Source organism: Ictalurus punctatus, chromosome 28, assembly GCF_001660625.3.
Source record: "Ictalurus punctatus breed USDA103 chromosome 28, Coco_2.0, whole genome shotgun sequence".
NCBI lineage: Eukaryota > Metazoa > Chordata > Actinopteri > Siluriformes > Ictaluridae > Ictalurus > Ictalurus punctatus.
Genome location: NC_030443.2, coordinates 4,077,426 through 4,092,655, shown reverse-complemented (window position 1 = coordinate 4,092,655; position 15,230 = coordinate 4,077,426). Strand labels below are relative to the sequence as shown.

The window sequence follows — 15,230 nt, the reverse complement described above, 5'->3', positions numbered from 1 at the left end:
TTTGGCTTTTTTTAATTAAAAGTATTTTAAACTAGCTACCCAATAGGATCTGAAGTAATTCAGCTAGTCTTAGTTCGCCGGATTACAATAAATCGCACGGTACGATTTTCGGCTGTCACAGACAAAATCTCAGCTACGACGACCGAGTGGAGTACGGCATCTTGCGTAAGGATTACACAATTACGTAAGGATTACACGGAACTCACGAGATAGCTACAAACACGGTAGTGACAATTGAGAAACGTTGACGAATTATGCAGTTGTAAACTGCTGTAGAATTCATCCGTGATTTTCTTTTATTGTGATCATCTCGTATAGTGCAACAACAAAATATGGACTGTTTTTTCTTCTTCTTAGAAACGTATACACGTGTATTCGAGCTGGGAATTGATGTCGAGTCTCCAGATCGCAGGAACTCGTGATTCAAGCATGACTGGAAAACAAAACAGAAAAGGGAATCTGCAATAAAACCACAAGGGGGCGTCGAATAAAACAACGACACCAGTGCTGGCTGAAGTAAAAGTCTTAAAAGATTAAAAGGCGAAATCGCATAGTGTAAAAAGAAATGATTATCAAAAATGTGAAGGCGGAAAACGTGTCAGTATTTATAACATCCATCCATCCATTTTCCGTACCTCTTATCCTACACAGGGTCGCGGAGAGCCTGGAGCCTATCCCAGGGAACTAGGGGCACATGACAGGAGACACCCTGGACCACAGGGCACAATCACACACGTATTCACGCAATACATACAATTTGGAAATGTCAATCAGACTACAACGCATGTCTCTGGACCAGGCGAGGAAACCGGAGGACCCAGAGGAAACCCCTTAAAGCACGGGGAGAACACGCAAAACTCCATGCACGCATGGCGGAGGTGGCATTCGAACCCCCAACCCCGGAGATGTGACGCAGACGTGCAATTAACATCTCCCTGCTTATTTTCACAGGATCTACTTCCCTGTCCAGTCCTACGTGTACACGTCCGTTTAAAACGAACTCAACGCGTTTTGGAGCGCGTTCTTCTTAACGTACTCCTCCTCAGTGATCAAACCCCCGTATCCGGACAGCAATACAACGGCCGCAGGAGGAGCGGGTTTCCGGCGGGTCGTATTTTTCTACGAACGTGGTCATCCGATCACGCGCCATTCATAACCGGTCGAAGAGGCGCTGGAGTAGACAAGAGGAGCTTATTTCCGTTCGGAGCGAACCAAAATCCCGGCAACAATCTGACAATACGATAAAATAACAATCACAAAGTATACGAAACGCGTCCCGTTTTTCGCTTCGCGACTCGGGAAGTGTTTACTATCTAATAGTAGTGTTTAATATTTAGTAGTAAATTAAATCGCACCCGTACAATACGAGACTACCACTGGACCCCGTGTAAATGTTTTTCTTTGTTTTGGGTTTGTTGTTTTGTTTTGTTTTTTTTAGATAAATTGGTACTTTCCCAGTGTAATGTCATTCAGTGTCATCTTTTTTTTTTTGGCTGTAAACAGATATCGTGATATACCGGAAACCGCGGTATGAGACTGCAGGGTGATCATACCGTGGATTTTTCATATCGAGCCACCCTCATGTTGAGGATTCAGACAAGTCCCTGAAGGCTATGCTAAAGACAGCTTTTTCACATTAAGATGTGGCACACCAGTTTCAAATATGAGACATTCCCTAACCTTTCCGAGCATGTATACCAACAAGACAGAGTCTCAAGCCAATCCTGTGACATATAATTCACCCTCAAAGATGATAAAAAATATATAAATATATATATGTTTTGTAATATTAACTCGCGATAGACAGACAAGATAGCAGACGAGCTCCTTCTCCAAAGAGGTTATACAGGCTTATTCAGCATCTAACCCGGCGTTTAAGCCCTGGGAATGACCCCTTGAGGAGAAGAGGGCACAATGAGAAAGACAAAAACAGTGAAGACATTACCTTAAAGTTTATAAACGTGTCAGCGGCGCAGACTAAACTGAGCTCTATTGTTTTGGCTATGCGGCGTGTTTGCTCTCGCGGCCCTGTCACGCGCTGCAGCCGTTAAAGCAAAGCAAAACAAAACAAAAAATGGCGTTTACCTCATAAAGTCCAGCCGTTATAAAAATCCTAACCAGAGAGCAGCTTCACGTTTTCCTTTGAATGGAAATCACTCGCGTATCTGCCGGCATGCGATTTCTCCGTGGCTGCCACTCCCTACACTCACACACTCTCTCTCTCACACACACACACACTCACACACACACATTCGGATGCGAAAAACATGGATGCTGAGGTGGAGAGGGTGGAGTGTAGCGGGATGCTAACTGCAGGGAGAAAAGCCGGCCAATTTAGATAGAGGCTCGTTTTATGATGTTAAACTGACTCGTTTTCTCATCGTACAGGGTTCATTTCTAAGACCTGTGTCCCTTGTTTTAATCATTAAAACCTCTCCGCGTTTTTCTTCTATCATTGTTTTAGACAGAAACACACAGAAACACTGTTTATTCATTCAGACATCCAGCTAAATACAGTATATTCCCCACTGTAGCTTCAGTGTTATAGCAGTGATTATGTTCCAGTGATTCTTTCCGTGTGTCTGGTTTGAATTGAAATGCTGCAGGAAGGTGAATTAAACTTAAACTCGGTTGTTTTGGGGGGTTTTTTTGCATTAAAGCAGTAAATATGGACTTGGGTTTTAGTCAGAAATGTGTACATGCGCGCGCTCGAGCTGCGAATCGCTACCAAAAAAAAAGAAGAAAAAAAAAAAGAGTCGATTCTTGGATTCCAGGAATTGGACCTCGAGAGTCGACTCTAAAACTTCGACTCCACAAGCATTTTGCACTCTTTTACGTTGGGAGGGGGGGAAACAAAAACAGAACAATGCAACATATAGGAAAATTGGCTTACGTCGATGCTACCTGAAGGATAATATTGTCAGTTATCCTTTCACGTTATAGCCTACTGCAAGTGTTTCTACGTGAATGTTCAAACGTTTGTAAATGTGCCAAGGTCCTTAATACGATGTTCATATTTCACTTTTCGTTTCACAATTTTCTCATTTCTTGTCACGTGATTTAGAGATTTGAATGAATGAATGAAATAATGGAATCCAGATAATGATTGCGCGGAATCGACCCAAACGAATCGGAGTCGATTACCAGATTTCTGGAATCGAACAGCCTTGCTCTTGATGCACCACAAATGGACCGGAATCTACCTCTGGAATTTCTGCACTTCCGGCGAGCCGCTCCGGAGTCGTTCATCACTCAGGCAGGCTAATCGGGAAAAGTAAGCCACTGACTCCTACTGCTAAAAAAAAAAGAAAAGAAAAGAAAAAAAAAGAAAGAAAAAAAACTGTAAATATGGGGAATTCAGGCATGCAGGATTTCTGGCAGCCAGAGTCCTGAAATGACTGGACAGACCTGTTGGTTTAATAAACAGCTCATTTTCAGTGGTGTCTCCAGGTTTTTAGACTTAGGGTGGCAAAGAGAAACAAGAACACATTAAGGGGTGGGGAAGAGGGGCAAAAGCACACTAAGGGGTGGGGAAGAGGGGCAAGAACACACTAAGGCGTGGCAAAAAAGGGGCAAGAGCACACTAAGGTGTGGCAAAAAGGGGCAAGAGCACACTAAGAGTGGGGAAGAGGGGCAAGAACACACAAAGAGGTGGAAAAAATGGGCAAGAACACAATAAAGGGTGGCAAAAAGGGAGAAGAACACACTAAGGGGTGGCAAAAAGGGGCAAGAGTACACGAAGGGATGGGGACGAGGGGCAAGAGCACACTAAGGGGTGGGGAAGAGTGGCAAGAACACACTAAGGCATGGCAAAAAGGGGCAAGAGCACACTAAGGGGTGGGGAAGGGAGGCAAGAGCACACTAAGGGGTGGCAAAAAGGGACAAGAACACACTAAAGGGTGCCAATAAGGGACAAGAACACACTAAGGGGTGGCAAAAGTGGGCAAGAACAAGCTAAAAGGCTGTTGAAGAAGGGCATAAACATAATGACCTTACAGAACTGGATTTATTTAATAGAAATGTAGTTAAAATATAGTTCATGCAGTTCCACAATAACAAGCTATGTAAATATTATTCATTAAAACTGCATGGGGTAATAGACCTCCGAGAGATGTAATTTGAGGTCACTTGAAACACCCCTGCTCAGTTTAATCACAGTACCTGACTCCATGTATTCTTCAAGTCATTTTAGCGTACACATGGAAATGCATGAATTATAGGTCCAACAACAGTGTTAATATAACCTGGCACAAAAGAAGGGCTACCGTTTTGTTTTTTTATAAGCCATGCTCAGGCTACAACACTGTCATAACGGTGGTAGCCTCAAACAGGGGAGCCAGTACAAATTTTTGGCCCCCTCACAGGTTAATGCACTGGGATGTTCACCTCAGATCATTTAGGTTCTAGACAACTCTTATGTATGCTAGAATGTCTGCTGCAGTCCCTTTAAATTCATCCCCAACCCAATCCCCAGAATGCTTGACCAATCTTTACTCAGCACTGTTGAATGCTTGATTCTGATTGGTCAGAGGGTGATTCATTTTCAGTAACAGCAGCTCTGACAGTCAGACCAGCTGCAAGGTGTATATTCATGCACTTGTTTTAATATGTCATATTTTCCATAATAATAGATTTTAATCACTGATAAGCTTAAAGTTTTCAGTTAGGAGACATTGATTTAGCATTTGTCGAAGGAATCTTCGGTATTTATCCAACAGAGGTAAAGCTATAACTTTTTTTTTTTTTTTTTTTTTTAATATTCCAACTTGGATAGCACAGAGGACTTTTTCAGAAACGTTGTCTTATTAACTTTAAGAGGGGAAAAAAATGAGGCATGGTTATAAATAAGTGTTTTATTCCTTACATGTCGTACCTCTGCCAAATTTCTTCCAGTGCTTTCTTCAGATCGAGTCTGGAAACAGAGAGGGTCACTCAACTTTGACTAACCTTTTTGTCTCCTAATCTTGACATATCTTTTGGATTGTTGTCTTCTTTCAGGAAACACCCATATTTAATTTTTTTTAATTTTAACATTATTTTTTATTTAATTTTTTTTTTTTAGAACTTATAAAACAGAAGTACATTTTCCTTTTTTCTCACCCAGAAATCATTGGAGATAAAGGTACAAACTTCTCCACCTTTATTTCTGACAAGGTATGTGCTATATGTAGACCTCTCACTGCCTTGGTAGGCTATAAGACAGAGCCTGAGAGTAGGACTCCATAGAAATGTGCACACTACTGTACTAAATAGTTTTGAAAATATGCCACCTATGGCCACACGTACACCTACTGTTTAGTAGCCCGCGACAGCAGGCTGTGTGCTAGTCTGTTTTGTGTGGGCAAGCCGATGAGTGAAACATATGGACTTTCACAGGCGTAAACAGGAAACGCATTCCTCCTCCAGCTTGTAAGACACAGTGATTCACTTAAACCGCTCCTTTTTTATGAAACACAGCACACAAGGCTTATATAGTACAAAGATTTATTAACTGGCTGTCATACACACGAATACATACCCATGTGGCAGTTTTCATTCTGGTCAATAACGCTCTTATTGGCAAGCAGTGCCTATAAGTGTCTAAACTCCATTTATAAGTGACCTCATATATACTTCATGAACCTTTTACAAGCTCCAAAACCAGGCAAAATATGAGAACAAATAAAAAAGCTTTCAATGGACTATTAGGCAGTCTCGGGCTCCGTTCCAAACAACATTAGTATGTTGAGACAGTAGGTTTAGTATGTTACCTATTTAGTATTCGATTTTGGACATAACCAGACTCAGTTCTATACAAATTAATACTCAGTTTTGTGTTAACAACAAAAAGCCAGGAGATTATTACTATAATCAAAAAAGGCTGTTTGATTAAAAATGAAAAATGTGCTATATAAAGTAATTTACAGTACAGGTGCGCCAAACTGTTTTATTAATCCCACTATTGCCTGGTCTTGTAGAAATTTGGCCAATCCTGCCTGTTCCCAGAAGCATTCTTTACCAGCTGCTTGTGCAGTAAATTTGACAATCCCGCCTGCTTCCGCAGAAAGTTTGACCAATCCCGCCTGCTTCCGCATAAAGTTTGACCAATCCCACCTGTTTACACTGAAAATTTGTCCAATCCCGCCTGCTTCCACTGAAAATTTGACCAATCTCGCCTGCTTCCACTGAAGATTTGACCAATCTCGCCTGCTTCCACTGAAAATTTGTCCAATCCTGCCTGCTTCCGCAGAAAGTTTGACCAATCCCGCCTGCTTCCACTGAAAATTTGACCAATCCCGCCTGTTTCCACTGAAAATTTGACCAATCCCGCCTGCTTCCACTGAAAATTTGACCAATCCCAATTGCTTCAGCAGAAAGTTTGACCAATTCCACCCACTCCCATAGACATTCTTGACACATCTTGCCCACTCCTGCAGAAAGTTTGACCAATTCTCCCTGCTTCTACAGACAATCCTGACTAATCCCACTAGTTCCTGCAGAACACTTGACCAATCTGGCTTGCCCCTGTAGACACTCTTGATCAATCATGCCTGCTCCCACTAAAAGTTTTACCAATCCTGCCCACTTCCACAGACACTCTTCACCAATCTTGTCCATTCCCACAATAAAGTTGTCCAATCCCAGCCACTCCCACAGAAACTTTGACCATTCCACCAATGCTCTCACAGAAAATGTGACCAATCCCACCACTTCAACAGAAAGTTGGTCCAAAGTGTCCCCCGCTTGTGTGTGTGTATATATATATATATATATATATATATATATATATATATATATATATATATATATATGCTTGTACCATATGTTAATGAACATTTTTTGTCTTGCTAGCTTCATATCTAGCCACCCGCACAACTACTTTTTGGGATCCTAGTCCCGACACATACACATAATTCATCCTACAGAAAGTATCTATTCTGCCCTCATTACCCAACACTTTATAATAAGCTTATAAATGAGTACTTCACAAAAGCAGGCTTACTCTAGCAGATGAGTTTCAAAATTATGCTACAAGACAAAGTGAACTGATAATTGAATTTGAACACTGAACTTTTTGAATGGGTGTCACTTTTCAATTCAATTTAATCATTTTTCCATGGATCAGTCTGTGTATACATTTCTAATCAATGCATCAATCTAAATAGCTGCATTATTTCACACCTTCTACAGGTTCACAGATTTCTACGGCCCAGTTTGTAGTATAAATATTTCAATGCTGCAGAGCCATCTAGTGTACAAAACAAGGCTGATCCCTACAAAAAAAAGGTCCTCATACAGTGCGCTCCACTAATATTGGCACCCTTGGTAAATATGAGCAAAGAAGTCTGTGAAAATGGTCTTTATTGGTTAACCTTTCGTTTTTTTTGATTGTTTTTTTTTTTTATCACAAAAATACTCTGCTTTTTGGCAAACCTGTGTTTTGTTTGCAATTGTTTGATATCCATGAGAGCAAAGTGTTTTTGTGAATTTTTTTTTGGACAAAAAGGTTAAACAATAAAGACCGGCCTTCTTTGCTCATATTTATCAAGGGTGCCTATATTAGTAGAGGGCACTGTATCTTACATTCATGTCATAACAAAAAACAAAACTATAAAAGACAATCAGAAATACAGGTCTATAATACAAACTGGTTTGGGACAAACTAATACAATATACAAAATTGACAATTGACAAGTTGAAGCATGGCAACAGTAGAAACTCTATACTTTGAGATTTGAATAATTGATTGATTATATCAATACTGAGTGCAGATGGAGGATCCCGGGTGTCGCATCACTAGCAATACTGTCAATAAAGCAAAGATAATATGAGCTGTTCATTGGTGGGAGTCCAGAGGGAATGCAAGGGAATCAACAGCGTTCATAAGGATCGGATTTGAGCAGTGAATTCAGCAGAATTCACTATTCATGTGCACGTATTTTTATTTTATTTTTTTTAAAGTCAGGTTAATAGTAGGCTTTTTTTTTTGTTGAACCAATTGTTTAAATATTTGCCTTCATTGATTAACTTTATGAAATTGTAGTTTCCTTGATTATAATATCTGACATGTATTACAGTACCATACTGTATTGTAATTTTTCCCACTTCATACAGTCGGGTGCAAACGTTCGCAGACGCTTAGGACAAAAATCATTTAAATTTATTCCACAATGATATTCAGCACACTGAGTTTCTCAGACGTATAAACTTACACTTTTTTTTCTCCCCGCACCCAGAAACCATAGGGGACGCAAACTTTTGCACTGAACTGTACTGATTGCTGATTTCGCTTTAAATCTGGGATTGTCGTGTTTGTTGTAGAACACTTACACGCAATACTTACACTTTGTTTGTCTTATTAGAATTCCATTTTTTTTTTGTAGATGAAATTACATGCCCCTTATAAACAAACAAAGGGGGGGGGGACCCCAAAACAATGACTCCTTGTGTCTGATGTCGTGATGTGCTGCTTCCTATAGTTACTCCTTCATGGTGATGCACATCTCCGCCACCTTTCCAACTTCAGGGGTTGAAGTATTGATCAGTCTTGCACCTACACATTTGAATAGAGACCGGAGTGGATCAAGAAGCCATCGATAACGTGGCTAATTGGTCAAATCGATGCTGTGGCAGACCTCGGACACAGCATGAATTTCTGGGAGTCAATAAGAGATCGGGACATGAATAAATAGCGCAGAATTGCAAAAAAACAAAACAAAAAAAAAACCCAACATAAAAATGGTATACAGGAAGCGTAATATTTTTAAAAAATGAGAGTATACTGTAAACTTGTGGCCTCTGCTATTTTACAAAGGAAAAAATATCATGCGTGCATGATTATATAACACAATGATAAAATACCAAGCGTGATAAAGTGCCTATAAGCAAGAATAACCAGCCAAAACTCACGCCTTCGCACTCATGACCTTATTAATCTGTAACACTTATACACTCATGTAAAATATGCACTACATGCTGTTTGACCTACCCTGGATGCACATGAGCTTTCAAAAGGCAGCCCACTAATTATGTAAACTCGTTTAACTCAAACAAGAACCATGGAAAGCAAATCTGCTCTCAAACCTTTCCAAAATTTGGACTTGCTGTGCATTTCAGTGTAGCAGGTTCACATCGTAAACCCTGGAAATGAAGTCAGTGTGGGACGCGGTATCGAACATCTTCCTGTCTTTCGTTTTGGGAGCCTCTGGTTAAGTCTGTAACTCGAGGAAAACGTTCTTGTTTTTCAAACGTTCCTCCTCTTCTACTGCCGCGTGAGCGTCGTGCAGATCTTGGAGAATCTCGAAAAGTCTCGTTATACCGTCCACCTTCTTCGGATCTGGGTGGAATTTGAGAAACATGAGTCAAGTTTCAAAAGGAGCGATGACGTTAACGAATTTGTTTTCGCAGATGTAAAAACAAGTATTGGAAAACTGCTGTGGTATAAATAAGCGGAATAAATCACTTTGGGTGGGGGGGGGGACCGTTGTTGGAAAGTAATCAACTTCTGGGTGGTAACAGTAACTATAGTTCATGTCATTGATTATTTTCCCATCAGTATGCTTTATTCCTTACTTGGTGATGTATTAAAGTACGTTTTTTAAGTACAATTTTAAAATCTCCATCACCCACATGCCTTCTTGCCTTGGAATTGCCTTTTAAGCAAAACACTGGGCAGAGTTTCAATTGGGGGCGGAGCTAATTTAATGTCCTTGTGGTACAACGCATTAATTTTGGTAGTGCACTGTTTTGTAACGTCATGTTTTGCACATATGAAAATAAAGCATTTCCACGTCACCTTGGTCAGCGTCTGCGTCGTCAGCTTCTTGCTTTATCAGTTCATAATATTTATCCCTGGAAGACATTAGAGAGCACCTCATGTTACATTTAGGCTCGTTATTTACAAAGCATCGTGCCGTAGACACGCAGATATGCAGCACTGTATTTACTGCGTTGTTACTGCTATCGATGGAGAGATAAAACGTTAAATATATCGCAGTAAGCTTCTCCCAGAGCAGTTTGTCTGGATTAGTGAGCACCTCATGGCGTGTTGGACGCTGCTCAGGTGGCGGTAAATCAGCTGAGCTTCCAGGTCTGGATCCAGTGGGTCGTACCATTCCTGTAGGGTGACACCATGTCTGGTCTTATCGCAGCCTGGGTCTGAGTTAGGAAGATTGACCAAGAGTGCGTTTAGTATAATTATAACTGATCAAAAATATATATTCAGTAAAATAAAATTACATTTAAAAAATGTTAGAGAGATTATATTAAGGGTGCTTTGACTCGAGGTGAATTGTTAAATTTAAAAAAAAAAAAAAAAAAAAAAAAAAAAACTGGGATTTTAGTGCAATAAAATCAAAAGATCATTTTTTTTAAAAAATCCAAACTTTTGCACTTATTTGGACATAGTGCCACGGTGACAATATCTGCAGTACCTGTTTTCTCCTTTTGGTGGCAGCAGCTCCATCTGTCGGCTTTGTAGATCCCGGGATGATAACAGCTCATGGTGTTGGTGTTGTGACTGCAGGCTTTCCGTAAAGCCGAGAGCCACTGGTTCAGTTCATTCACACTCTGAAGAGAAAGCCGTGTAAAGAGGAAACCTTTATTCTATTCCCAACAGAAAATATACTCTATCCTATACCATGGCAGTGCTGAATTCTCAAACACATTTGGTCAGAATACGTTATCATTTCGATAGTAACATCTGAATCGCAGGAACTTGCATGGCTGATGCTGACATAATGTAGCCTAATAACAACAACAACAACAACAACAAGAACAACCAGACCTGTTGCTTGTTAACAAAAATGTGTAATTGTTGATTTGTGAGTCGTCTGTATGATGGTGTTTATTTAACATTTATGGAAGGAGTCTCCAGTGTCAGAGTAACAGTGAATCAGTTTTCCATCCAGGTCAGAGAACTTTGCACTGTCCAGTTTCTCATCATGTAACATGACGAGCTGTCCTTTTCATGCTAGATATCCACATCCAACTCTATTTTATTGCCATCCTATCCATACATTATTACATGGGCAGCAGGTTAAATTATTCCAAACCATCATGCGAGGTAAAAACATGAGCTAGGTGCACACAAATATACACCCTTGTATGAGCCTGTGCTGGTTTAACAGCCAAACCAGATGTGGGAGTTTGCTTCTAAATTTTTTTTTTTAACAATTGTGTAAGTCTATACACAAGCTGCTTGTGGTTAACAGGACATGTTTTATTATCCAATGTCAAATTGTGTAATGTCTGTGAAAAAAAAAAGAGCATCCTCCAGAGATCGTGAGTTCAAATTCCAGACGATGCGCCGGAGCTCAAGATCGCAAGATTGGCCGTGCTCTCTGGGTGGAATGGTTGACACACTGTGTTTCCGCTGTCAATCACAGCTACAATAGCCAATCGTGAGTGTCTGTAAGCTCATGTATGAGGATGAGGGCGGATAGCGGTAATTGGCTTCACGTGTCTCGGAGGGAACACCATTCACCATGCCCGGTTGGTGATAGGGGAGAACTTGCTGGTGGACAGTAATTGGCAAATGACCAAATTGGTGGAGAAAACGGGGGACGATATTATACGCAGCACAAAGAAGTCAATTTATTAAGACCCTCCACTGCCTCTTGTTTTTATTGCGTTCATTTGAAAGCCCTTGTGAAAATGTACCTTGCAGTCCAGGTAGAGTGTCTCCTGCTGCCCGGAGTCCTCGCTCGAAATGATCTGCATGACATTGGCACTGCCGAAGCACTTCTCCTCTACCTTCTCCACCGCACGGATCTTGGGCAGGAAGATGGACGAGCTCTTCTGTATCGTAAATAAACCCCACAAAAAACCTAAACGTTCTTGAAGTTCAGAATTCTCGTATACTGCGGACGAGAGCGATGGGTGAGAAGGACCGATCCGGAGACGTGAGTGCCACTCACCTTGGAGTGCTGAGCCCGCGAGTAAGACAGCATGTCTTTGCTGAGCGTGACGTAATACTTCTTAAAGGGAGAGGTCATGAGAATGCACTTGTCTTTGGTCTTATGCAGGAGGAGGAAGCCTTCTTTTTCCATGGAGCCACACTGGAGACTCATACGAGTTTGCAAACCGAGATCTAGTGGAAAAGTACGAATGACGATATGAATATAACGTAATTTATGTACTGCCATGTGATACGACTACTGTTGATAGATTTTGACAGCAGTCCTGGCTGCAAGACGTAAATGAATATGCTTCTTCAGACATGTTATCGTTTCTATAGTAACAACTTGCACAAGGACTTCTGTGGTGGACGCGCCACATAACTAAAGCCTAAAAAAACAACAACATCCAACTATCATCTATACTGTTTATCCTATGCAGGGTTGCGGGGGAAGTCTGGAGCCTGTCCCAGGGAACTCGGGGCACAAGGCCGGGGGACACCCTGGACAGGGTGCCGACCCATCGCAGGGCACATTTCACACACGACGGACAATTTAGAAATGCCGATTCGCCTACAACGCATGTCTGTGGACTGGGGGAGGAAACCAGAGTACAAAGAGGAAACCCCCGAGGCACAGGGAGAACATGCAAGCTCCGTGCACACGGGGCAGAGACGGGATTCGAGCCCCCAACCCACGTTTGAGGCAAACGTGCTAAGCACTACGCGAAAAACTTTGATACGGTGAAACTTTCTGTGAGGAAATGTGTATTTAACGAGTCTCCAGAGGTAAAGAACAGCCGTTAGGTTTTCCATCACAGGAAAGTCTTCAGGACAGAGGGAGGTTTTTTTTCGCTTTGCATTTTTCCGGCAACATGACAAAGCTGTTTCTTTCTTTTTTTTTGTCTTATTAACTTCAAGAGGGGAAAAAAAAGACAAGCTGTTGAAGCAAAATCGCAGACAAGTCTTGGCAAAGTGCGAGACTTACTGAGGTATTTACATACAGAAGCTAAACAAAGTAAATACATTTACGGCATTTGGCAGACGCCCTTATCCAGAGCGACTTTTTTATACAACTGAGCAGTCGAGGGTTAAGGGCCTTGCTTGACGGCCCAGCAGTGGCAGCTTGGCGGTGCTGAGATTTTGAACTAACGACCTTCCAATGGCCTAACCACTGAGCTACCACTTCCCATAAGGATAATAAGCTACAAATGTCAATCTAGCGTCCCACAAATGCCCTATGCTAATTCACACTGCCCGAATGACTCACCGGTCCAAAAATCGCATCAGAAACATGAGTTTCTTTGACAGCGGACGCGTCTCCAGCGTGATTAAACGTGACAAGTTGGAATGAGCACACCGCTAACTATGAATCGACTTTGTACAAAGTAATAATCGATCAAATTCACCTTCCGAGTCATGGCAGCTGACCAGGCGGGTGATGAAGTCTTTGAGTTGGGCGATGCCTTGCTGGATAGCAGGCTGCAGTGGCACCATCCACGGCTCCTTAGAGCAACACACCAGTGTGTCCAGATTGCCAATGGTCTGAACAGCCTGGAAACAAACAGAACATTCGATAAGATTCAAATCAAATAAGTGCACAAGCAAGGACTTTTCAGAATCAGTTGTTTTCGTAAACCAGTTAAGTTAAGCGAAAGACAAGATTTCTGACTTGTTTCCCCTGACAAAAGTCACAAATACGTGACTATTTAACGCGGATTCAAAACTACAACGTCTACCATGAGGAGTACGGTCTAAGAAAAGATGTTCTGTAATTTTACCCAACGTTTGAGCACCGGAGTAGAACAGTCGTCCTGGTTACTCGTGCTTTTCCCTAACGTTCTGTCTAATTTATGCCCAATCAGGTGGAAACCGAAGCACTTCAGTGTTTATTTAGAGCTGCATCACCGACACTGATAAAGCACAACCACAATCTCTTCCCTCTGGAAAAGTAATTATACAGATTCCGAGCTTCATTTGCAAATTGCTTTGGTCGAGAAAAAAAATAATAATTCATAAACCTGCTCTGTTCTGCATTCACTTTCAAGTGAGTTTTGAGTAAACAGATGTTACAGATTTGTCGAAAAGCATCTCTAACAGTCAAACAGGTGCAGGAGGATAAGATTCGAATGATTTCTTTACTCCTTGGTATAAATCTGTACACGAAATTTAACGAGGGAATGCGACGTTTCGATGCAGAAGCTGAAATTACTTTAGCCAGGAGCAGAAGAGTGCGGCTGGTGCGGGCATCGGCGTGTTTCTCCCTCAGGTGGAAGAGCTTAGGCGACATGATCGCAGGAGAAATGAAGCGCAGACACAGGAAGCTGGTCACAGCGATGAACTTGACTTTCTATAAGAGCAAGGGACATGGTTAGGAATCAGCAGTGTTCTTACCAATTCAAGGCATAAGTGACATACGAGGATCATGATGACATAATGAATCACTTTGGGACGTGTAGTTATACACGTAATACCACCTTGGCGTTGATCTCTACCGTCCTTTAATAGCAGTAATTCCTTACTTAACACATATCTTCAAAACAGCCCGTCATTACTGTTTAGATTACAATAAATATTACTCTCTCTCTCTTTTTTTTTTGTTCAGGCAGGCTGAAATAATGAAATAATGGCCACCGTAAATGATTTCCTCATTCACGAAATATAACCTAGATCACTGAGTGTCAAGAGAGAATGCCCCTCCCTCCCCGACAAGTGCATTTTGAGCACTTCTCATGAAAAGGGCTCATATACAGGTTTCCCAGAACATTCAGTAATTCAAACCTTCAAACTCAAGTACTTCAAGCACTTCATGCACCTTGTGCAAACCCCTGCAATAAATCACGGACAGCTAGACCTGTTTCCTGGTTCTACGCTGCGGATGAACGAAACGATCGATGAAAATCCCAGAACAGTGAATAGTGAACGCGTGTATATGTACAGCATGTAGAGAAAATGGATCCAAATGCCTCGGCTGTCTCATACGTGCACCAAATCTACAGCAAGCCTGGTGTTAGTTTCCTGAGTGGAGCATTACCCTGAACTCTGGGCCTGGGAAACGAGCTTGTACTCGCTGGTAGAGCTGCTGGAAGGCCTGGCAGAGGAGCAGCGGGCAGTAGGAGGAAGACTGCAGGATGGCAGCCATCAGCTCGGACAGGTACGACTGGAGGAGGCTGGAGCTCTGCTGGATCACATCGGCTTCCGTCTGCAGACGATGCAGTCCCGTGCAACTGTAAGCACAAATTACCTTTAACGAATACCTTTATATATATATATATATATATATATATATATATATATATATACACAGTATCTCACAAAAGTGAGTACACCCCTCACATGTTTGTAAATATTTGAT

The 15,230-nt window shown here is 41.6% G+C and overlaps 2 protein-coding genes across 4 annotated transcripts in view; both read right to left on the bottom strand.

Annotated features, from left to right (window-relative positions):
* Positions 1 to 2,261, bottom strand: part of clip2 (CAP-GLY domain containing linker protein 2) — a 33,165-nt gene extending 30,904 nt beyond the window's left edge. For 2 of the 3 annotated variants that reach the window (XM_017460559.3, XM_017460560.3), the window contains exon 1: positions 2,086 to 2,260. The gene's annotated coding sequence lies outside the window, so the exon portion shown is untranslated. Of the gene's footprint in view, positions 1 to 2,085 lie in introns of all 3 variants that reach the window. The other variant, XM_017460557.3, reaches the window with a different exon arrangement.
* Positions 2,262 to 5,467: 3,206 nt separating this feature from the next.
* rasa4 (RAS p21 protein activator 4) overlaps positions 5,468 to 15,230 on the bottom strand; it is a 34,512-nt gene continuing 24,749 nt past the window's right edge. Inside the window, exons 13-21 of the mRNA XM_017460614.3 lie at positions 14,910 to 15,102; positions 14,088 to 14,225; positions 13,285 to 13,429; positions 11,898 to 12,070; positions 11,641 to 11,778; positions 10,413 to 10,548; positions 10,017 to 10,137; positions 9,776 to 9,831; positions 5,468 to 9,316 (exon numbers count right to left, since the gene is read on the bottom strand). Of these exons, the coding sequence (XP_017316103.1) occupies positions 9,189 to 9,316; positions 9,776 to 9,831; positions 10,017 to 10,137; positions 10,413 to 10,548; positions 11,641 to 11,778; positions 11,898 to 12,070; positions 13,285 to 13,429; positions 14,088 to 14,225; positions 14,910 to 15,102 (1,228 nt within the window). The 3' untranslated portion in view covers positions 5,468 to 9,188. The remainder of the gene's footprint in view (positions 9,317 to 9,775; positions 9,832 to 10,016; positions 10,138 to 10,412; positions 10,549 to 11,640; positions 11,779 to 11,897; positions 12,071 to 13,284; positions 13,430 to 14,087; positions 14,226 to 14,909; positions 15,103 to 15,230) is intronic.